General features: G+C 33.9%; 1 protein-coding gene across 1 annotated transcript in view; it reads right to left on the bottom strand.

Annotated features, from left to right (window-relative positions):
- The window catches only part of LOC150075280 (sphingomyelin phosphodiesterase), a 69842-nt gene that overhangs the window by 32389 nt on the left and 11376 nt on the right, over nt 1–26077 (bottom strand). The window contains exons 2-4 of the mRNA XM_090389303.1: nt 22539–22727; nt 15399–15563; nt 10120–10347 (exon numbers count right to left, since the gene is read on the bottom strand). Of these exons, the coding sequence (XP_090245429.1) occupies nt 10120–10347; nt 15399–15563; nt 22539–22727 (582 nt within the window). The remainder of the gene's footprint in view (nt 1–10119; nt 10348–15398; nt 15564–22538; nt 22728–26077) is intronic.

Genomic DNA, 26077 nt, shown 5'->3' with positions numbered 1-26077 from the left:
TTTTCGATTAAAATCCAATGCTTTTTCACACAACATTGGGCCAGACACTGGTTCACCTAAACTTTACTCTGATGAAAACAAAAAAAAATAAATCGAGTGCACTCTAAAGCAGAATTTTCAGGTCTCGACATGTTTTCCTTCTAGATCCTCCTTCACTATCCATAATCAACACAAATTCTGTTATAGCTTTGGAATTTTTCTTCAAATTGTTGAAGTCCCCACATTAAACTCTTTGGAGAGATTTCCTAAATTTTCACTTTTTCTAATTCTATTAATAATTTCTGTTTTTTGTTGCAATGTTAAAACCATGCGTTTTCTTTCCGTTCACATTTTACCATATTAAAATGAGAAAAATAATAAATCGCACAGTTTCAGGCCAATATTATTCTTACTGAATCTGGAGCTAAACTAATCTGAAATTCACTCATGGTTTCCAAGAAAACCCAGTAGTCTCTGATATTTTTCTAAAGCACCTTTCTGATCATATAGAATTCTAGAGGTCACAACCAAAAAACAATAAAAACAATTTGCAGTTTTTGGTTTGTTGGGCTTTTTGTTTGTACAATCTGTTATAAACAGGTAGTAAACTCGATCTGTCACTTATTATAATCAAAATTCAATTTGCAAATGTGATCACTATAATGAGCTTACTGTACTACCATTACTAAAAAAAAAAAAAAGAAAGATCAGCTTTTCAAATTATTCTGGATAACCAACATTCTACTGTATGTTGAAAATCATTAAAACAACACATTATAGACATCATATATAAAGATGAAGCTATTAGCCCCTTCCATTTTCCAGCAAAATTTAAAAATTGTACATTTTTATATATTACTGCATATAAATGAAGTGAATAATAGCATCTTGTATATATACATTTTTTAAAAAAAATTTTAAAAGACATGTATGAGATGCTATTATTCTCTTCAATTTCAAACCTTTTCAAAATTTATTTGAAATTTATAATGCAGTAAAATATGCAAAATTTGAATATTACGAGTTTATTATCCAAAAATAATAACAAGTATTTCAAATCACTCTTTCAAAAAGATATAATTTATAACTATTAGAAACAATTAATAATTTTAGTCAAGTGGGAGAATTTTATAAATAACTTGAACTAAAAACAAACACATAATTCTAGGCTTTGTAGCATTAGCAGCAGTCAGTTTCCCATGCTAGCATTACTACATGTTCCTTTTCACCATGACTGTACCTGCTTGGTGTAATTCTGGGGAAATGATAAATAAAAATTCCAAAAACCATACACTAAGTAAAAATGTCTATATTTAAGAAAGTAAAAAAAAAAAAAAATAAATAAATAAAAAAAGTAACAATAATAATAATAATAAATAATGAGATTTTTATCTTCAGCCAACAATTAATGCAGGTTCATTATTTTCAAGTTATACCAAACAGGTGTAACTTGAAAACACAGCAAGCCATTCTGGACAGATTGTGATTTTTTGACTATATGAAAACAGGTCTGTTAATTTTGAATTTGGTGAGGTGACTATGCAGTACATACACTTCTACATTCCAATAAACTAAAATTAGTTTTGTGAAAAAGCATTACATGTCACTGATATTTACAATTAAGCATTTAAATAACTCCAAAATTATTGTAACAGATGTTTCAAGTTAATTAAATAAATAGCATTAATAAATAAATAAATAAATTCAAACAAAACTTAAATTTTAAAAGTTCTTTTCCTATTACAATCATAGTCTTACAAAGTACAAGCACATAACTTTGGATATACTAGAAGTAAGGAGTGCATAGTACAATGTGATATACACTGAGTGATCACCCCTATGAAAACTGAATGCGATCCGCTGACCATGTGAGGTACGCGAGTGCGGAGTAAGTCTACCCACGTAGCATATATAAGTTGTCAATTGTTCGGTTAGTAAAATTCTGAGCATGATGGGTAAAAGGAAAGATTTATCGGACTTTCATAAAGGACAGATTGTTAGTGCTCGACGAGCTGGTGCCTCGATTTCTCAAATGGCTGAACTGGTGGGGTGTTCGAGAGCTGCCGTAGTTAAAAGTGTACCAGGACTGGCATCAAAATGGTCAAACAACGACCCGACGGCAAAAGTGCAAAGGACAGCAAAAGGTTGATGTTAGAGGTGAGCGCTGGGTCTGAATGACTCATACAGGTGAACAGGCACAGCACTGTTGAAGGGTTAACTACCGAATGCAGCATGGGCCAAACTGGAACAATATCTGGTAAGACTATGCATCGCACGCTCACAAGTATGGGCTATACCAGCAGATGATCCCTATGGCATCCTCTCCTACCCAATGGTTCATCAGTGTAAAAGGTGTAAAGAGCAAGTCTGACGTTAGAAGACTGGAAGAAGGTGTGCTGGTCGGACATAATTTACTCCACACCATGGATGGTCGTGTGAGGATTTGACGTCAACAACTTGAGGCTCTTCATTTATCATGCATGGTATCAAAAGTGCAGGCCAGTGGAGGCAGTTGTATGGTGTGGGGCATGTTTCACTGGCTTGGACCCCTGGTGCATGTGGAACAACGTATCATTGGTCTCCGCTATCATCAACTGCTTGCTGACTGTGTACACCCCACTATGCGACTTTTTCCTGAATGGCAATAGTGTCTTCCAAGATGACAATGCACCAAGCCATCGGGCACTTTTTTTTGCAGGAATGGTTTGAGGAACACAGTTCTGACTTCCAGCATATCAATTGGCCTCCGAACTCCGACGATATCAATCTCATAGAGCACTTGTGGGACACTATGGAAAGGCATATCAGGCATCTGGATACACCAATCACCTCCATGCATTGCTGACTGCATTACACACAGCTTGGTTGGCCACACCTCCTGAATGCTTCCAACATCTTGTTGAATCAATGCCACGTCGGATAGCTGCTGTACTGAGGGCAAAAGGAGGAACTACGAAGTATTAGGTAGGTGGTCATATTTCAGTGATCACCCAGTGTATACACTCCTGCCTAAAACTTTGGAATCACTTTTCATTTTTTTCTTAATTTTCAAAGTTCTTATTAAAATAAGACCAACTTGTTTACAAATTTTTATTAAAATATTTTCTATTATTTTGTATAAAAATCAAAACCTTAAATAATATTCAAGAAATTTCTAGATATTCCAGAAATGTATAGACCCCTGAATATGATAGAACATTGTAGACAATTCTAGAATATTCTAAAGTAGGAGTATTGTAGATTATTCTAGAATGTTTTGCAATAATATAAATTGAGGAGTAAGAGCTGTAACTTATAAAACTGAACACCTGTAATCCAGAAAAGGTGTTTGGTGTAAGTTGTGTGTCTCGTGATAAACATGGCAAAAAATAAGGAATTGAGTATTGAAAAAAGAAGTGCTATTATAACTCTATATAAAGAAAGTTATTCAATGAGTATTGGCAAAAAACTAGGGGTTTCATTTAAAGGAGTACAAACTACCATTCAAAAATTCAAGGAGAGGCAACTGCACTTAACAATTGAAGTACAAGATAAGACCATAACACATTTCTAAATGCAATTGACAACTTACAGCACCTGAAATCTGGGCTGAGTTCAATAGGAACAGAGAAACTTCTGCATACATTGTAAAACTTTGTCTTAAACAAGCAGGATTTCATGGTCATGTAATGGTCCAAAACTTATTAAAATTGTAAAATAAAAAGAAATGGTTGGCTTGGGTAAGCCATCAACATTGGAAAAATGTACTGTGGATGGATAAATCCTAATTTGAAATTTTTGGATCCAAGAGTAGAGTTTATGTGAGAAGATTCAACTGAAGAAAAAAATGGTTTCAACATGATCTGGGGTTGCTTCTGTTTTTCTGGAGTGGGTAACATCATCAGAATTGAAGAAATTTTAAGAAAAGAAGGTTATAAAAACATTGTTGAACATAATGCAACATCTTCTGACTTCAACTTTGTGGATGAAATTTTATATTACAACAAGGCAATGACCCAAAGCACAGCTCTAAGCTGTGCAGGGACCTTCTAGCAACTAACAATTATGGTGTGGCCAGAACAAACAACAGCGTGACTTAAACTTAGAGCTTTTATGGGATCATCTAGACTGTCAAGTCTGCCCATCTTCACAAAACTTATGGCAAACCTTGCAGATTTCTTGAAATAGTGTTAGTCAAGACACAAAATTAATCACCAAAATGCTACATCTGTGTAAGGCAGTGGTAAAATTTCTGGAGGATATTTTGATGAAAAATCAGCATTGTTGTTGATATTAATCATTTCAATATTTTATTTTGCCGTAAATTTTTCATTCCTTAATAAAAAATCTTAAAATACTATGTAGTGTGTTGCTTTTTTTTTTATATTAAAACTTACATTGTCATAGCTAATTTCAAAAAAATGAACAAAAACTTATCATACACTATGATTCAAAACTTTTAGGTGAGAACACACACACACACACACACACACACACACACACACTATCCTATGATTAATATCCAGCCACCTGCATATCCACAAATAATCTTTATTTACAGAAAAACTAATAGTGTGTGTCGAAATCTGTAGCCTTTACAACAGCCTTTAGTCCCCATGGAACACTCTTCAGTTTTTTTTTTTTTTTTTTGTAAATGTCCCCTTTACTTTCCACCATTCAGCCTTCAAAAACAACAACCAGTTTAGGTCTTTTTTTTTTTCTTTTTTTTTTTTTTTTGTGCAGCCTCTCTCTGCACATGCACCCAACGATCCAATTCATCCCAGAGATTCTCTACATGACTGAAGTCAGGGCTTTTGGACTGGCCAGTCCTAAATTTCGTCACTCATGCCCTCATAACAGGCTGATATGTCTGTCCATCAGAATGCGAGCTGACATAAGGGCATTGTCCTGCTAATGCAGGTTTCCTAGATGTGCTACCACAATATAGCTAATGCATTATTGTTCAGGACATTTAGATAGACCTCAGCATCATGATTTTGTCCAAAACAACCAACCATCCCAGGCCAAGTTGTGAAAAACAGTCCCAGACATCACACTTCAATTAAACTTCACTGTCAAGATAATACAGTCTGACAGGTAGCTTTCTCCAGGCATAACCATCAGTGTCAGACTGATAGACCTTGTACCATGACCCACCACTCCAAAGCATAGCTTTCCATTGGTCTGTGAACAACAGGCCTTACACCAAGCTAGGCAGTGTCTGGCATTAGTTGGGATGAGTAGTGGTGTGTGGAAGGCTGATAACCCACATCATGCAGCATCCTGTGCACAATACTGGTGCTGACACATGAACCAATCATCTTACTGAGAGCCTGGGTGTGTTGTGACAACATAAACCTGTGTTCTGAGAGAACACTTCTTTGCAGGGCTCACCTACCATGTTCCCATCAGCTTTGAAAGTTTTCCAAGCTGTTTTTGTGACAGTCTCAGCACCAGTCTGCTTCCATTTGCAGATCACATCGACAATCATTGACTTAAGTACCACTGAAATGTCACATACAAACCAACTGCTACTGTGGTATTCCTATTATCATTCTGCGCAGGAAGTCTTAACTCCGTTAATTATTGTGGAATCTTGTATTTGCAAACATACTACTGTTTCCTTGAAGGGCATGGGCATATTTATAGTTGTCTGATATGTGGTGCTTGGGTAGGCCACAACTAACTATCAATGGAGGTATGTCTGGATATTAATGATAGGGCAGTGTATATTCTTCTAAATATATAGTTTGAATGCTTTAAATTTTATATTTAAAATTTAATGTTGTGTAGTTGAAATTAATAAAATGAAACTTTTCACCCATGTACTTTTCAGAAAATTAATTTTAGTTTATTGTACCATTCAAGTGCATGTGCCACTTAGGCACTTCACCAAAATTAAAATCCACAGAGCTAGTTTCAGCAAGCCTGACTAAAAATAGGTCTATTCTTTGGGAAAATGTATGAATCAGTGGACAACTTTGTCATCTGCTGCATCACCAAACTTTAAGTGATTCTCATCTTGTAGTACTGATTTTTAATTGTGCCAATCGAGGATAGCACATTTGAGTGACCTGTGTAGGCTTTGTACGATTTCCAAGTTGTTAAATCCATAATTCATTTATTGGCAGGTACTGATGACAGTTTCAATTAGTAGAATTACATAGACTGGAGAGTTCCTTGTCATCTTTTGCACAGTAATCCTGTACCCTGTTCAACTTTAATACGGAAAAATCTACTAACTCCAAGTAACATAAAAAAAAAAAAGAAAACCACATTCCTTGTTGGAACCATAGCAATAAATGTGGTCTCTCCAAACTGTATAATAAAATGGACTTCAAATCAAAGTTAATTTCATTTATCTGAGTGATTTCTCACATTCAGCCTACAAGCTCAGCATTAGTTTCAATAAATTAGCATTCTTTCATTTTGAAATGTGAATACTGTAATAAACTTATCACAAAAATAAAGTAGACCTTCTGCATTCCCAGAAAAATTTGCAACATTGTTCTCTTCCAAATGAAAGGTTCCATATTATGAATTGGGATCTTCCCAACTCTCTTTGAATCCCTTCCCCTCTTTGACTACTATTATGTCTCCCCAGAAACTTCAGCATATTATTTTGACTTTTTTTTCTGTGTTCTATATCAACATGCTAATCTCATTCAAAACCTCACTGATTCCAACAAAGATTTTCTATACTTCTAGCTCAAATCACTTTCATAAGTACCCTGTATTAATACTTAATATCATTACTACTGTATCCCTGTTTCTTATTAATTATTCTTCACACTAACTGCCCTCATTGGTCAAAAAATCAGAAACCTTTATTCAATATCTATTACGGCCATCTTTTCTCAAATTGCAGCCTGTACACAGCAAAATAACACACTGAAGTCTCTGGGGGGGGGGGGGGAAGATATAATTGTAAGGATGACTAAATTCCATCACAAGTATTCAGAGGGTTTTTTTTTTTTTTTTTTAAGGAGCATTAGCAACTAAGACCATATTACTCCGGGGATATGCGGTGGTCATTCCCTGACCTTTCCGCATCCTCTGTATCTGGTGGTCATAGGGTATTCAGAGGTGGGATGAGATTCAGAGAGAGTTGGGAAGATCCAAATAGATAACGCGGAGTCTTTCATTTGGAAGAGAACAACGCTGCCTTTTTTTTGGACAGGAAAGAGTTCTGTTCTCAATCCTGGGAACTCAGAAGTTCCACTTTATTTTTTGGGATGAGACACTAACTGGGATCATTGGTATACAGAGCTGATGGATGTCCTCAAAGAAGAGGACATGAACCTAAGTTCATGAGGCGCTGTAATGGTCGCTAACCTTACTTGTGCAAACTGATCACTGTGCCATCTACCATCCTGTTTTGGTTATGTGTACTGTTTGCGAGTGTTCACTTAGGAAGGTCACTGGAGTTTATCATAGTGATCCAGACTTTATATATATATATAGGACATTCAAAAGTAGCTTCGCACATTTGCCATGAAGAAACATTTCAGAGAGAATATTAATACAAACCCAAAGTTGCAGTGGAAGTAATAATTACAACATTCTGATATTACTTCCAGCAATAATGTGGAACCTATTCCCAGATGAAAATGGTTTGATTATCAGTGGTAGTTTAACATGGCAGTGCAACTGTGTCAACTGCTGCAGTGATCATTCTCTTCCAGTCATTCACATCAATTCATATATTTCGTCCTTAACATGACCCCACAAAAAAGATGTCCAACAATGTGAGGTCTTAGATGAGAAGGCTGGCTACTGAATTGAATGTGTGCATCCCACTCTTTGATTTGGAAAGTGGAGATTCAAACAGCCTCAAACATCCATAAGGAAGGGAGGGAGGGAGTGTGCCATCTTGCTGAAAGATGTCCCCTGTTGCTAGGATCACCCTGAGCAACTTGCAGATAATTTTGCAGCATGTCTCAAATCAATTTCTTCCTCACAGAAAGAACAATTAAATAGTGATTGTTCTTTCTGTGCGGAAAACCACACCATGCATTCTCACATTGCATGTCTGTTCTCCTTGCCTGTGACACAATATGCACTCATCACTAAGCACAAGTGATGAGTTGATATCTGATCTTGTCATCAGCCATAATAGTTTGTACCACCTGCAATTTGTATGGTTTTATATGCAGTTGCTCATACAACACTCTCCATGCTATATTTTGTGGTACACCAATTTCTATGCTGGCTCAATACATTGGTTTTTGGGGACTGTGAATGAAATGCCTTACTTTCTCAATACTTTCCTCACTTATGGTAAGCCTGCCAGTCTTCTTACCATGGCACACAGAACATCCTGTAGCTAAAAAAAGTCTTCTACAAATCATGTCTGCACAGTGGAGTTTAGCTGAATTTTGTATGAAATTTCTGCTTAACACATTTGTTGCCACACACAGAATATTTTATATCTGATCTTGTCATCAGTTTGTACACCATCAGCAACTTGTATGGTTTTATATGCAACTGCTCATGCAACACTCTCCACGCTGTGTTTTGTAGTACACTAATTTCTATGCTGGCCCGATACATTGGTTTTTGGGGACTGTAAAAGAAATGCCTTACTTTCTCGATACTTTCCTCACTTGTGGTAAGCCTTCTACAAATCATGGATCGAATGTCTGCTTTGTGGAGCAGGGCCATCATAAATTACGATCTGTATTTTTGTTTTCTTAATCAAGGCGAGGAAATCGGCATCTATTTTATTCAGAGATGGAAGCATCTGCTTCAGAACAAACCTGTTAGTTAGTGCAAGCTTGTTATGGCGGGCAGTTATGGATCAGAAATGGGGATTGAGGTCCATTTGTATGAAATTTCTGCTTAACACATTCATTGCCACCTAAATATAGAGAAACTGTTCAATGTGATGAAATTTTCAGAATGTTGAAAAATTCATACTTAATGGTTGAAAATTAAGTTTGGAATTAATTTTATTTTTATTTTTTTAATGAAAACCCCAAACACAAAAGATATCAAAACTTATGGCACACCTGGTACCTTGCATGGGTCGAAGGTGATGGGCATGCCGGAAATTTTTCTGTGAAAACTAAACATGGGTTTTCGCCATTTCAAGCCTCCAATAAGCAAAGTAGTGGTATTGCACCAGTTGATAGGCATCATCTACCACCTAAGTGGTGATAGATGCTAATAATTCTAAAAGTGAACACTTACTTCTGTGCTGAGTTGTAAATCAGAACAAATCTTAATTTTATAAAGTTTATTCACATACATAAACTAATATCAACACAAGAAAAGAACAAATAAAATGGCGTGTCAAGTCCATAAACAAAAGCCAAGCAATACTGAAAAACATTCAATCGATGTACCAATACTGAGTAGTTGTTAATTTCATGTGCCTTTATGTTTACAGCACTCATTGGTTGACCACTTGGAATGAATGCTCATATGTGCTACAGCATAGCACTTGAGTGCATTTTGAATGCAGATATACACTGTCGCACATCACTCTAGTGCCAGTTTACACTCATACGGATAAAGGCAGCAAACAATGTTAACTTGCATTTCAGGCTTAATTTCTTCCATCCAAAAATGCATTGTAGTCTTTCTGCAATCAACAAATGAGCACAAAACTCCAACTTTAACTCAAATTTTCAACTATAGTGAACATGTTTACAAACTTTTGGAGTTGTGAAGCTACTTTTGACTCGCCCCATATATATATATTGGATGAGTCAAAGTATTTATATATATATAAGCTATAGTAAAGGAAAAAACTCAGCTGTTGGCAGTCTTTGAGCTTAGATTTATTATACTAAGTTCACTGAATACCTTTAATCTATTTTTTTTCTTCTACATTCTTTTAACTGTTTATGTAATCCTAAGAAAATTTCTCTCCTTAATACAGACAATTATTTAAGAATATCCTTGGGAATTTGCTATTGTTTTTCCAATATTAGATATATAATGACTTAGAAGAAAAAAATTACAAAGTTTATTTAATCTGGTAAAGGCTGGGCTTCCCACTTAATTCCATAAGTAATTTTTATTCTTTCTTTTTTTCCAGAATAGGTTATTTCCAGTTCAAGAAGTGCCAACTAGTTTCATTGGAATTGGCTAAAATAGGCAAAAAAACAAGCAAGGATATTTTCAGAAGCAATATGAAATGTAATATAAACAAACCTTGTGAGTCTGGTTTATATGATCTAACATGTGTTCAATAGTTCTCAGAGGAGTATCACAACCACGGTAGTCACCCCACTTTCCAGCACCATTTGCTACATTTGCTGCAATACCATCTGCAATACGACAACATAAAGGTTCATTGCATTCCGCATTGTATCCTTCTTTGTAATAAGGATCATAATGGGTATCAGAAAGATGGAGCACACGAGTTACTGGAGATCCTGGCTAAAATAATGCATATAAAACATATCTTTCATCAATTAAAGATAAAAATGAAATAAAACAAAATGCTCAATGAATTGTAAATGAATTACAGTATAACATACTAATATTCAACAGTTAGGCAAATAAGCAAAAATACAGTCATTATATTTTAATAATATTTAGAAAGAGAAGTAATTTGATGTGAAATCAACACAGTAAGATGCTATACCAAATTTCATAAAAAATTTATCAAAAAATTTGCATAAAAAATGTCATTTGAATAAATCAGGGTTTCCCAAAGTATGGTCCACAGCCCAGTACCGATCCACGAAAAGAAAATACCGGTCCATGAACAACTTATTTGAAATATACCTACATAAAACTATAAGAAAATTTCCTGAAGAAATGAAAGTGTAATAAAATACCAAATGCCCAGTTAATACTCATTAAATAAATATTTATTTGCCCAAAAACAGACACAAAAATGTAAATTTTATGTAAACTTTTGATAATAAACAAAGAAATGAATTACCTATCTTTTATTTATATTTACTGATGTTAATGAACACCTAATTGCATTATTACTGGTATGTTAAATGTCCTAATGGTAGTGTGATTATTTCCTGAACCTACGAGTATAATTATTGAAAATATATTAATTTATAGCTATAGGTGGGTTGCGAAAAAAAAAAAAAAAAAAATCTGCGAACACCAGTCCACGCTTGAAAAAGTTTGGGAAACCCTGGAATAAATTATACTGTGTGATTTCTTTATGCTAAAAAATATGGATAACAATTAAAGATAAATGCAGTAATCTCTACTCCCAGATAAGAGCAATCATAATTTCATGACATCTTGGAAGCATGGCATGAGGGTACATGGTGGAAGAGCTGCATCCCTTGCATAGTAGAGGTTGCAAGAACCTCCACCATGGGCTTACTGTTAATATATTAAAAAGTAATAAAGTCAATATGCCAAATAATAATAATTAACAAAGAAAAGTAATAAAATTTTATTATTTACATATGCAGGTTATATAAAACTGCTTATTTAATATGAACATAATTATAAATTATTTCTGTTTTCAAAGGACTTTTTTTTTACTGTTCCCTCTCTATCCAGGCATACTGGTCCAACACGCAAGCCCTCTGAATTAAAATATAACCATTAACCTCTCAGAAATCAAACTGAATTACTTAAAAATCAGCATTTAAGAAACTGGTAATGATGGATATCTAAGAATTTGTGGCTGTTTGCACAAAACAGTCTGTCAAACCAGAAGTTTAATGTAGCATACTTTCACCTGCATCTTAATTTCTTTATCAGATCATCACTACAAGAGTTAGACAAAAAGTAAGATGCTACGTCAGATACACCTTTAGCTGAGGGTGCAGCAGAACCACCAGGATGAAAAACAAGTGGAACTATAGATGGACAGAAGTTGTGGTAAATGGCTTTGACAAGAGACCAGAAAGCTTGCCCACTATTTGGGCAAGGAGTTTACTACTTCTGTATTTTTAAAAACTAAGTCTGAATTTATTAACAATTAGTTGTTAACTACTCAAAAATACCAGAGACAAAGCAGGAGATTTTAATGAAAGCCAACTGCAATATGCTTTATTCTTATTCTGATCAGCCTTAGCAAATATGTTGGAAAAACTATGGTTCAAATAAAGAATGAGAGCTTAGTGTGAAATGAGGAATACAGATCTCCAAACCTAAAAAAATAATTTAGTGGCACCAGATGAGCAAGTATCAGAATCAGGAAATTTAAAATGGCAGTCCAACCAAGAAAAAGGTGAATAGAAATTATGCATACCATCCCACTTGGTGTTGTTGTAATGTCAAATGACACAAAGCTGAGAATGTTCGTGGGGGGAGCTTGAGTTTAAAAGAAATTATCACCAAGCTGTGGTCAGAGGTTTGCTAACATTAAGTGTAGAGAGAGCTGTACGCATTTAGAGCTAAAAAATCAATACAATAGTTATGTAAAAGTACATAACTATTGTACAATAGCAAACTAAAATTTGCACATAAAAAGCAACATACCAACAATCTTTTGAAGGGTCATTGGCGAGAAAAAAATGCCACACACAACAATTAGCTGCGTGACACATTCTGGTAAGTAAATGAACAAGTTTTATGAGATCATTAATAGCAAAATAATAACTAGACAAATTACTAGAGGGGATGGACAGGTGATGTAGGAAGTGTTGTCCTCCCCTCTGGCTGATGCTTTATAACCTTGCTTTCTTGCATCATTTGCCACTACTAATACTAATACCATATCCCAAACATCTTTACCATCTGGGATTGTACAACTAGACTACTGAAGCCAGCTAGATTTATGAACATTAAAATAACTAAAGAAAATACTTCAACTGTTAGGAAAGTTAGACTGTAGAAAGTATAATTTCAAAGAAAGGAAGTCAAAATGTTCTCAAGAAATCTGTTGAGTAAGGAGAGCAACAGAGACAGCAACTGAATTTGACAGAATGTTGTAAAGATACTTTCAGTTAAAGAAGATAAAAAAAAAAAAAAAAAAACGAGGTTACAAGTTAGGAAGTCTCTGATAGGAAACACCCAGAGCAAATATGTGCACAAGTACTACTTTTAAAGCAGAATTATGACATGAGGATTTAGGACAAGTGAAGGTGGTGATCAAGGAAACTGATAGTTGATATTTTTTCCGAAAAGTGAGTAGGGTTCAGATGATGACAATTATAAATGGACACTAAGATCAGATGTGACATCATGCATAATTGTGAAATGAAACAGGAAGTTTTTGGTAGGTTTAGTTCTTATTGCAATTAAGTTTTCAATTAGTTCATATACTGTATGATAGAACAGAGTGAAGCACTGATGTTTAGTCTGGAGGCCAAAGAGAAATTTGGCCATTTCAAGCTCCATTATAAAAAGCAGAAATATTGCTGTGATGAGGATCATCTACCACCTGATTAGCAAAAAAGAATGCATATTCTGCCTTTATTACTACATTTATACTTTCATTTTCAAAACATTTTGTATATGAAAATGTTAAAATGTTTTATGTTAAGAGTTTATTGCATTAATATATTTTCACGATTACCTGACAGTGAAAGAGACCAACAATCTTTCAAAATGATTCATTCTAGTATAAGGACTTGCACATTGTGGATAAATTAAAATTTAAAACTTTATATATAAAAACTGCATATTGTCATTTTACATTAATAAATATTAATACTCAGAGAATTATAGTTTAAAAAGCTTCTAGTTATCCAATCGAAAATCACAAATTAGCTATAAAAGTTCCATTCTATAAAGGTAATAGGATGAACAAAAAGAAGTGTGTATTAAAAGCAGTTAAGAGAACAAGAGATGTTAATACTCTGGAAATTATAGTCTAAATGCACACGGGCATCCAAACAATCTAGTGCTAAATGAATACATCAGACTGACAATGTGTTTTTCAAATACCGATTCACACAAATAAGAGGGCTTCTCTGAAACCCTCAATTTGTGTGAATGGGTATTGTGTGAATGGATATTTAAAATGCCTCAATTTTTCTAAGATATCACTGCAGACAGGCATTCCAATTTAAACTGTAAATTAAGTACTTACATTTATTTTTTTCCCACTTAATCACTACCACTTTTCATACATTTTCTCAGCCAATAAACCAGAATCTGTCTATGAGAACGTCTTGATCCACAATAACAGCATTATTGGCAAAGTGTTTCCCATGAAGACCATCCTTCACAGGTCCAAACAAGTGAAAATCTGATAGACAGGGCCTTCTGAGATCCGGGGGGAATAGTGCCTCAACTTGGTCTACTCATCTTTGCTCCTTTTAGCACACAGAAATACAGCTACCTCATGACCCATGAGGGGGCTGTATTATAGGTTTTTGATCCTTGTGTTAAAGGTTCCTTCACTTCTTAATATCAATTTCAAGAACACTAAAAATGAACCATACCAATTTCCGCAAACCATATCTATTGCATCTGTAAACCAACCAGGACTTATCTAACTCAATAAACAAAAACACAGGATGTTTCGATGATATCTGCTTTCTGAATCAAAACCCCACTGCCTTTTTATATTACTTGACTACATATGTATGCAATGCTGTTTGTTTAATTATTAATGTAATAAATAAATATATTGTTTTTTGTGTAGAACGATGAATATAAAAAAAAAATAAAGTAAAATATATATAAAAAAATACCTACATGGCAGAGCAAAAAATAAATTTTTCTAGAGAGGCAATTTACCAACAACAATAATAAGATAATAATAAGACCCAACTTCCATGAACATTACAAAATGATTACTTCAAAGCAATAATTTGTAATTATAAAACATCTACCCTCTGTGAGTGTTCAGATGCCTGTTCAGTCCAGCCTGTTTCCAAGATACATGTGACAATAATTCTGGGGATAGGTGTTGAGCACTTTGGTATAGCCCAGGATGCGCAGAATGTCACTTGGCGAAGACTCTTTTGCTTGCAAAGAGCAAATGCTTCACGAACACCTGTTTTGGACCATACTCACACGGTAGCCGCCATTTTGCAACTGGAATCTGCGGTGAGGCGACAGTACTGCAGTGGCGGTCTTTTTGAATGTTATTAACAAGTCTGTCTGTCCACTGCATTTCATCTCATTCCCTTTCATCATTATTAAGAAAAAAAATTAATATATAAAAAAATATATATATTAAGGGAAAAAAATGTGTTACCTTACTTTTTGGAAACCCCTCTTATATAATATTAGTAATAATAATAAAACATTAACAAAAAACAAACTTTTCATTACTTTTTTCAAGCAGAATTTATGTTATTATAATAATTTTTTAATTTATAAAAATTTTATTAATTTTGGGTGCAACCTTTGTATGGCTATAAAAGTAGTATTTTTTTATACACAAAAACACTTTTTTGATGCCTATTATCTTGTTCATAACAGACATTTATTGATATTTTTAATATAAATTTAGCAGAAGACTATATTCCTGCAGAATGGATTAATGGCATCAATAATAAACAAACAAAATCAAAATGCATATTTATAAATGAATCAATACTATTTACCTTTGGTGGAGGAACAGGCACAACAGGAGGTTTGGGAATTGGGGGTAAATGAACTGTCCAGTTAAAATGAGGATTGGTAATTTCATAACATTCATCTCCAAGTAGAACACCGCATATTTCTTTGGCAGAAAGAGTTGTGTTTAGTAGGACTTCAACCAGTTCACCCTGAAAATGAAAAAAAATAAGGTTGGTCATTAATCCACAGCAGTCTTGTTAGTTTATTGCAATGAAAGGCAGTGCATTTAAATGTTTAGTGAAGTTTACTGCAATGAAATAAAGGGGCATCATTCAAGAAATGAAAAATTAAATTTCATATTTGTTAACAGTAGTTATTAAAAAACAAAATATATTTTAATAATAATTAACTTTAATAAAATTTCAATACTTATTTCTCTTTTTCCCCAGTGAATATTTTTTCCATGTAGGTTCTGGGTTAGCTTGAACTTACTAACTCCTATCTGCATTATTATGTTCTAAATGTCCTAAATGGGTCAACTAAAGTCAAGAGAGAAATTAGCTGAATTTGGATTTAACAAGTTTGTAGAACATCAGCCCTCAGAAAAGAGATGAAAGGCTGTTATCCACCTCATCATAGCAGGATGCTGTCTAATTTATCTATCAAGGTACTACTATCATATAGTAAAGTGTTAGGACACCTTACTATCATACAGTAAGGTGTTATTTATAAACTTGCACAGCAATCTACAAGGCTGGCATAAATAAGAAAGCTGAATTAATTTAGAATGAGATATGTGCATCCTCTGAGAGTGAGAGTGATATTACTAAACCATAATGTTGTGAAAAGAAGCAAATTAAATCAAAGCATGCCTGCCAAAAAAGTAAATTTAATTACATATCATCCACAGTATTTGACTGGTCATAGTAATGTCAAAATTCTGGAACATTACCAAAATTTAGGAATTGTTATAGGAGACAATACACAACTTTTTGAATTAGCAAAGAAAGTAATTATTAGCATTAGCCATACAATGCTAGGAAGCCCCAGGTTTTTGCAATATTAAGCAAAAATAAATAAATAAATATCTGTGTGTTTCACTCCTCAGTTGACTTCTGAATTTCCACAAGCTAACAGCCACAAGCTATTCATGAAGGTAATTTATTCTAGTAACAAGAACTTGTTGATGAAATATTCCATGAATTCTGCCTATAACTCTTCCCTCTTAATTTGAATATATGGGACCTAGTCTAGCATCATTTATAAATGCAAAAATTTTGTCTTCATTCATTTTACTATCTCCTCTCAGAGCCTTATAGATCTCATTCAGACCCCCTGAAAGGTACCTAATTACTAAGCTCTGTAAACCCACATATTCAAAGTCTTACTTCATATGGGAATGCTTTTGCCAATTTTATCAGGCATGCCACTCACCTTTGGACCTTTTCAAGAAGCTTAAGGTCTTATTTTCAGTGTGGCCTGCATATATAGACATAGTATTCTGAGTGCAGTCTCATAATTATTTTCTACAGCAGGATTACAATCTCCCTATCTCCACAAAGGAAACACAGCTGTAAAATAGATGTGCAGAAATTTGCCTTTAGCCAGTGGGTGGTTAATTGCTGGAACAAACTTCCATCTGTCGTTGTGGAAGTTGGTAGCTTAAATAAATTCAAGGAGGAACTGGATAAGTTTTAGAGGGATTGGTTGTGTGATTTTTTTTTTTTTTGGCTGATGCTACATAAGCTCATTCACTTGCTTTCTTGCATCACATGCCTCTATTACTATTACAAGCAAATGTTCAATTTATCATTCACAGGTTACCACAGGCCACTCTTCACTTCCTGTTTACACTGCATGGAGGAGTTCATGTCTAGCAGGATTGCAATCCCCAAATCTTTCTTCCTTTACTGTTTTTAATTCAACTCCTAATGTATAAGTTATTTTGGGGTGGATTAAATCTCAAGTTTGCAGCATTAAAAAAAATTTTGCCACTTATTTGACCATCACCGAAGTTATCCAAGTCATCCTGAAGAAGTGTTGTCATGCAGTGGTCACTTACTATCCTCCTAATATTCACATCATCTGCAAAATTTGATGATATACCTTGCATTTCTTCGCCAAAGTCATTTAAGAAATTCAAAAATAATAGCACTGATCCCTGAGGAACTCCACTTCTAACACTAGCCCAATTTGAAGAGTTACATTAATCACAACCTCCTGCCTCCCATCTTGTAATCCATTTAAAGATCTGTTCCAAACAAGTTTCAGCTTATACAGCAACTTCTTATGTGGGACCGAGTCACGTGCTTTTCTAACGACAAAAATTATTTCTTACATTCAACTCACAAGTAACACTATCAAAGTAACTAACCAGTTCAGTTAAAGAGAATTTTTGCCTTTACAAAACTATGCCAAGTCCCCTTGAGAAAACTATTCCTATCTAGATAACCATTCTTTAATTGTCACTACCTTCCCTACCACTGCAGTCAGACTAACAAGTCTGCAGATGTCCACTTTATTCTCAAGAACTACCTTTTGGGATGGGTTCTAAGAGTGAAGAAGAGAGTAAGTTATTACTAAGTTAGCACTTGCCATCAATCCAAAGGAATCACCAAGTCCACTGACACCATAATAATTAATATTAATGGTTTGATGCTCTCTCTCTCTCTCTCTCTCTCTCTCTCTCTCTCTCTCTCTCTCTCTCTAAAAATTACTGGGTGCTTGATTAAATAAATTCAGTAGGTTCATAATCAAAAAATATAACAGATACAGGTATTGAAAAACACTTGTTGAAGCTTCACTTAAATCTGTAAGAAAAGTAAACTTTTCTGTGAAAAGCATATGATATGGGAAATGTTCTACAGAAATCAGAAAGTCAGTGAGTGTGCAGTTGTAAGTAATAATGTACTAATACACATGTAGCACACAACACTTCCATTTAAATAAAGGGATTATTATAATCAAATAGTTTTAAAGGTAACTTTTTTCCAGGCAAAGTTGAGCAGTCATACCACTCTATAAAACTAAACCAGACTTAATTAGTATTTGTCATATGGCTTTTGTTGCACACCCCCCCCAGCAGATTTCTGCACAGGTGCACGAGGTGCGCGCCTGAGGCCTCTTAAATCGAGGGGGGCCTCAAATCTCAGGTCTCAAAAAAAAAATAAAAAATAAAATTGTTTCATTTTAAATTTTTACACTCATCTTTATTACTGTTACTGAATAAAACTATAATTTAAGATGAGAAGTTAGTAAACTCTTATGCGAATATCCCTACATATTATATGAAATATCTATGCGAACTAAGTGAATCTGAAGTAGAATACATATTATCATTAATGCTTAAATTAAACACTTTCAGTTTTTTCCTAGTGGAGGTAATTCCATGAGTGAAGAATCCTGTGACGATATTGCTCAAGAAACGATATTAGATTTGTTCGCGGAGGCAGTTAAAAATTATTCGCAACTAACTGGGAACCAATAAGCAAGCGCAGTAGTCTTTTAAAGCCTCTGAAATCACTACTGCGCCGGCTCACATGTAACGGAGCATCGTCTTTTTTAATAGCTTTCGGAACTAACATTTCACTCATGAATCTGTTACAAATTATTAGAGTTTGGTGTGGTTGGTGTTTTAGTGTAGGAGTATTTTTGTTTTGTTATCAAGTAAGTATCTGTAATATCTTATGTATTGTTTATGTATTTATCAAAACTGAATTGTTTGATGAGGTGTGACATTTATAGCAAGTGATAATTGGGAATTACTTTTTTTCTCGCGTTATTTGAAAACCATTTTATCAGCCGCATTTCAAAAATGAGTCAAATTTCCACTAGATCCTGTTCTTTGTTTAGAGACTGCATGATATTTTTAATTTTTAATAATGTTTTTACTGTTAGCATAATGTGTTTACTGTGGGCTTAATTATTAATGTGTTTTAATAATGTGTTTACTGTGGGCCTCTCAAGTGCTAAATGTTGTCTACGACAGTGCTTCCCAAACTAGCGGGAAGTGTCTTAGACAGTGCTTCCCAAACCTAATATATTTATATCTACAGTATAAGGAATAGAAAGTTGATAATGTGCCATGCCAAATAATGTGTATGTAGAACACTAACGATGGACTGGGAAATTTAAAGAAATTAATTTGTGTGGGTAAACCAGATGACTACATTTATGTAGTCGATCTGCCAGTTCCCCAGTAGTAATAATTATAAAATCAATAAATTTCTTTTAATTATGCACATGAACATTGGTTTGGAGATTTGTTGTTTTCGTGTATTAATGTTAGATTTGGGAGGGATGGTAGTTGTGTCATTTTTTTCATTCAAACATTAGTTAAAATATGTATGAAAGAAGTGAGCAACCAAAATGATTAAAACCACAACACCAAATCTAGAGCGCATGCTATAGTAAAAACATGTGCGTAGAATGCACACTGTAGTGGTACCGAAAATATTTAGAGGGGAGCCTCAAAATTGAATTGCACCTGGGGCCTCTCAAGTGCTAAATCTGCCACTGCACCCCCCCCCCAAATAAAATAAAACAAGTCACCTATCTGACTCCCTCCTCATGTAGGTACCTACTAAACTGACCTCTGAATCTCCCCAAGGTGTCAGCCTCAACCACCCCTGGAGGTAACATATTCCAGTAACCAACAACTCACTGGCTAAAAGAAAACTTCCTGTAAACCAGTCTAAATATCTTTCCTCATAATGTAAAGTTATGGATCCTAGTCTTAAAATCATTTATAACAGTGAAAATTTCACCTTCATTCATTTTACTTTCTTCCCTCAGAGCCTTATACACCTTAATCAGGGTGTCTTCTAAGAAGGTGACTAGTTACAAAACTGTGCGACCTACATATTCAAAGTCTCCTCACTTAGATGTCTGTCTGCTTATCTCACCAGGCACACTGCACATCTTTGGACCCTTTCAAGAAGTTCCATGTCTTTCTTTAGGTGCAATCTCCATACTTGAACACAGCATTCCAAGTGAAGTCTTACAATTGCCTTATACAGTGGAATTATGACATTCCATTTTCTACAAGCAAATGTAATTATATCACCAATAAGTTGGCATTCTCTTACAAAATGAAAATATTGTGAAATTTTAGCAATTAATTATTTCAAAATAAAATTTTACACCAATATCTTAATTGCCTGTATCCTGTAAGACCTTTAATGTGTTTGGCAGCTAGAAAAAGAAAATAAGTTGTGTTTCTGAAAGCAGGAAGGAACAGAATACAACCAGCCTCCACTTACATGAAGTTAGATGGTCCTCCATGTGATGATCATTTTAAACCTCTCTCTCTCTCTCTCTCTCTCTCTCTCTCTCTCTCAGCCAATGGATGAAAGTAATTCAAAAACAATGGTCATATCTCTGGTGTTCTTTAAGTTCTATATACCTTGATAATCCAAAAAACCTTGTATGCTTATTTGGATGTATCAATTTTAGTTTAATATTCAAGTAGTTCATTTTTTGTTGCTTTCAACATGCCAGATTTCTTTTTTTAATAAAAGGTTTCATACCATATAATTAAAAAAAAAAATTATATTAGTGAAATTTTATATTATTACAATACAGGCAGTTCTCACTTTGAGTTTTTTTCCCCAATTATCAAGTATCAACAAAATCGTATGAACATTAATTGCAAAAAATGAATGTTAAACATTCATAAATACTGCATTACAAATCACGTGCGTAGCTATACAATACAGTGTACCACGCTTTACAATATTAATCAGTTCCAGAGACACCATGGTATCATTAAAATATCGTAATGTGAGCCCAATAACACATTGTTTTTTGGTAATTCGTTTTAATTTGGTAGATCTCGGAAGTTGAAATTTTCGCTGTATAACTAAGCTATTCATCTCTCTAAAATGTCATTTTTAAGGTCACGAGCATGACCTTAAGGCCATATAAAAGGTCTAAGCGTGGTTTCTAAATTGTGTTCCGTTATAAGAATCAATTTTAAATGCTTTTGTAATATTTTTCTAAAGCACATTTCTGGAGGTCATGACCATAAAATAATAAAAACAATTTGCACTTTCCAGTTTCCAGTTTATTGAACTTTTCTGTTACTGCAAGCAATTATAAACAGGTAGTAAACTTGATCTTCTTGCATTTGTGAAAATACTGATAGCTGGAATTGTGTGGTTTTTTACGTTATTATGGTAAAATGTGTTCCCCTTTACTGAAATCTTCAATCATATGAAAACATAAATAAATTTTCAGAATCTTCTCTTCATTCCTTTTTTTTCAAGTTTCGTAAATTTGTTACTCCACACGAATCGTGTTATTTGCAATTTGTGTGTGCCATTAAAAAAATGCTTATGCATGCAATTGTGAAATTTATAATTAAAAGAGAAGATTATGTTGGAAACAAACGCCTCTTGAAACATTTCTGAAGAAGACTACTCCTTGTTCAACAAACTAACGAGTGCCAAGCCAATAATGAGTAATCAACGAGTGTGCATTTAGTCGATGATGATGAATAAACATTCTTTAACATTTGTAAGTCGTAAATAATTTCTCTATTATTTGCTTGATTTTACAGGCTAAGTTTTCATTTCTTTTGATAAATCAATTATTCTTTAAACATAAACTAATTATCTAACTAATTTCATTGTTGAGAATGTAACCCCTAACTTTAACCTTATGTCTATGAGAAATAAATTCCCACTTTACAAGCGCGTGCTAGGAACGAATTAACTCGTAAAGTCGAGAACTACCTGTATTTTTCATAATAAACTAAAACTAAATCTGATTTGATCAGATATTGATCAATATCATGTCCATAATGGCAACTGTTTAATTAATGATGCAAGGAAGCAAGCTTATATAGCAGAGAGAGAGAGAAAATCATCCCAGGATCTCCTGGTTAACTCAATCAGTTTGACGCAATATAATATACTAGAGATTCACCTTTAATGATGCTTATGTGGGTAACTACTGTGTGTGAATACGTGAGCTTCAACTGATTACACAATCTCTTGATAAATATTTCTCCTTCACTAAACTGAAATTAGTCTAATATAATTTGAGGAACAATAACAAATGATTCAGTTTGGAATGAAATTAAAAATGAGATACCTCCCAACTATTTTGAGAAATCTATATTATACATCATGGTAATTCATTCAAACAATTTATACATATTTCAACCTATAAATATGAGTTACCTTGAACAAGTCAACGACACCACTGCAGACACGTTTTGTTTCAATACGGAACAACTTGCAAATAAAGTAAACTGCTTTACCAATTTCAGACTCTCCACCACCCTTTTTGATAATGTATTTAAGGATTGAGGCACCAAATTTACATGATACACATATCATTTTAAGTGGCATTGTGACTCTAAATTTCATCTGCAAAGAAAAAGACAAAAAAAAAAATGCATGAAATGTTTCTGATATACGCTCAAAGTGCTAGGATTTTGCAAATCAATTAGTAGGTTGCTAAGTAAAAGAAAACCATTTTAAGGAGGCAGGCAGCAATAAACTTTTCTTTCTAAGTAGTTATGCTTTTGAAATAGCTCCTTCCCATTATGTTAAAGTACTCAAATTTCTAAGATTTTGACCCTTTGCAATGATGATAGGTCACAAAGTGGAAAAAAAAAAAAAAAAAAACTATATAAAAAAAGTTTTTTTTACTGTAAATCTAATAGGTTTAATATAGTTTCTTTGAGAGATCCCACAACAAAGAGTGCAGAATTTTTCCCAACTATTGCAAGTGCACAAAGATTTTACAAGTTATTAGAGTACTAAGCCTTCACGTGTGAAGTAGCTGCAAAATGCATTTTTTAAAATCTCCCTAGAAGGTAAATTTGTCAACAATAATGTTTGCAATAGTCATTTGTTTGTAGTATTCCATTACTTAACTCTGATGTGGGAACTAGATTTTTATATCATTAGTTTTTCAAAAAAAGCAATAATAATAAAATTTCCAGCCAAGCCATCCAAGTGCTATAAAAAAGTTTCCTATAACAAAATTGTTAATTATTTTTATTTTAATTAATATATCATTTTTGATCACTGTACTCCATTTAAGAAAATTATGGTCAAATACCATAAAAATAAAATATTCTATTTTTACAAGAGCTTTTTTTTAAAAGAAAAAAGCTATTTTATAACATGCCTAAACTTTTCAACAAAAAACGATCCAATGATGTCTAGGATATAGTGTGCTGAAGTTGATAAAAAAAAACCATCCTGACCATCACTTAGGTATGAAAGTTTAAAAAATAGTAATAAATTTCACCATTGTAAATCTGATACAGTATTTTGTAGTGTTCATAGTATTATTTACTAGGAAAGGGGGAGCTAAGAAATTTAAAAATATACAATAAGTTTCTGAACAGTCTGTTGGGTCGTGCAAACAAATCTTTACAAAAATGGATAAGCCATACCAAATAGGTTATATCCTGATGACACTATTAATCAAGTTTCATACTTTATACATATTTACAGAAAACACTTTAAATGAAAAAGTTCAACTGACTGACGTTATCAGCTGCTAAATTTAGTCTATAAATATACCTTACTACAAAAATAAGCTGTTTATAAAATTGACTATACAAAAAAAATAATAAATAAATAAAATAATAAAATAAATGAAAAGCATTTATGTTTTCAGCTTTGTCCAATTGCTAACAGAGTAAGACCTAAACACAAACACTTAACTATTTGGTTGGTTTTTTTTTTTTTTTTTTTTAAATGAAAATCCCAAACACGAGCGGTATTAGAACTTATAGTACTTAGTACTGTGCATGGGTTGGAGGTCGAGAAGATGAAAGAAGATATTTGTTGACATTAGACCTGAACTTTTGTAGACTGTAATTTTCAGGAAATACGTATAAAGTAAAGTTGTTCCAGAAAACGGCAGTTGAATGAATAAATGAGGAAGATGAAAAGCTGGTTCTGTGAGTTTGAAGTTGGACAGTAAATGGATGGTGGCAGCATGTGTTCATACTGTTTTGAAAGATAGAGAGGGAATTATAGAAGGAAGCCAATTCAGAAAAACAGTGCCCTTGAAAGTATCTGTAGAAAAGGCATGCAGCAGAAACAGAACATCTAACAAAGAGGGGAGAGACTCTGTTAGAGATGAGTCATTAATTAACTTAATTGCCCTCTTCTGAATGGCATCTAGAAAGCCTGAAAGAGGATTTGGGGGCACTGTCCCAGATGTGGGAACGATATTCCATGGTAGAGTGAATTTGCAATTTGCACAGAGTGAACAGCTGTTTGAAAGAAAGGTAATGCCAAGAGCAAAAGAGAAAACCAAGTTTTTTAGATGCAGAGAAAGCAATATTTGGAATGTGCCTGTGCCAAGAGAGATTAGAAGTCAGGATAATCCCCAAAAGAGATATATCATCTTGCCTAGAAATTGGAGTGTCACCAAAGATAAGTACAGGAGCAGAAGAATCCTTTTTGCAAGATATAAGACAGGACTGAGTTTTAGAACGATTGAAATCAACTAAGTTGTCATTGCCCCACTGGAGAATTCCTTTGAGATCGGCATTTAAGGAATGGAATTGGTAGCGGATATTTGAGAAGTTGAAGCTGATCGAGCAGGGTGAGGTTTCTCAAACTGGAAAGTGAAATGCAATGTGCTATCATGAACAAAATGATGGATAGGATTTCCGATCAATGGAAGGTCATTAATATACAAGAGGAAAAGAGTGGGGGAAAGAACTGAACCTTGTGGGACACCAACATCAGTGGAGAAGTTAGAAGACAGAGAGCCATCTACCAGCACCCTCAGTGATCGGTCAGAGAGAAAACTGGATAACCAATTACAAAACACAGTTGGCAAACCATAAGATAAAGGTCTTCTAAAAAAAACTTCTATGCTAAACACGATTCAAAGCATTTGAGATGTCAGGAGCAACTTCTTGTGTTTCATCGAACTTTTCCATTGAATTTGTCCATAGATGGGTAACATAAGTCAGAATATCACAAGTGGATCGACACTGACAAAATCTATACTGGTGATCATTGATCAGACGGAAGGTTTCTAGGTAGTTTAAGAGTTGGCGGTTAATTGATTTCTCCATTACTTTAGAAAGAGTAGAAGTAATTGCAATGGGACGATAATTGGATGGGAGGGATTTGTCACCCTTTTTTGGAACTGGCTGGATATGAGCAAATTTCTAAGCAGAAGAAAAAATGCCTTTGGAATAAGAAAGTTAAAAAAGGCAGCAAAGAACAGAAGTAAGTTCAGGAGCACACATTTTGAGAACAAGTGGAGAAATATCATCAGTACCCAGGGCCAAGCAAATCCACCTGTGTTTTAAAAAATTAAAATATTTTAGACAACTTTCCTACTTAATGCTTATCCAACCACTGATCATATAGGATTAATGAAACAGAAAGATAGGAGGTAGTGATAAATAACTATCAGATCTTTTAAAAATCATTAAAGTGTGTCAAATGTGATAAGCAACTCGCCTAGGTTTAAAAATATTTTAAATGTTTAGGCCAACCTCCCTACCTTTGGTCTCACCACTGAATTATGCATAATTAACGAAACAGAAAAGTAAACAGTGATAAGTAATCACAAGGAAAAATGGTGTCTATTCCTGTACAAGAAGGAAGGAAAGCTATATTCAGTTTGCTAACAAACTCTAATCAATTTCCAGATATTTAGCTAAACAGCTCATAAAGTAGACATGTAATTCTCTGCATGAATTGATTTTCCAAACATCTACAAAACAAAA

Source organism: Mastigoproctus giganteus, chromosome 14, assembly GCF_048544385.1.
Source record: "Mastigoproctus giganteus isolate SK-2022 chromosome 14, ASM4854438v1, whole genome shotgun sequence".
In the NCBI taxonomy this organism is placed as follows: Eukaryota; Metazoa; Arthropoda; class Arachnida; order Uropygi; family Thelyphonidae; genus Mastigoproctus; species Mastigoproctus giganteus.
This window is presented reverse-complemented; position numbering and strand designations above follow the sequence as displayed.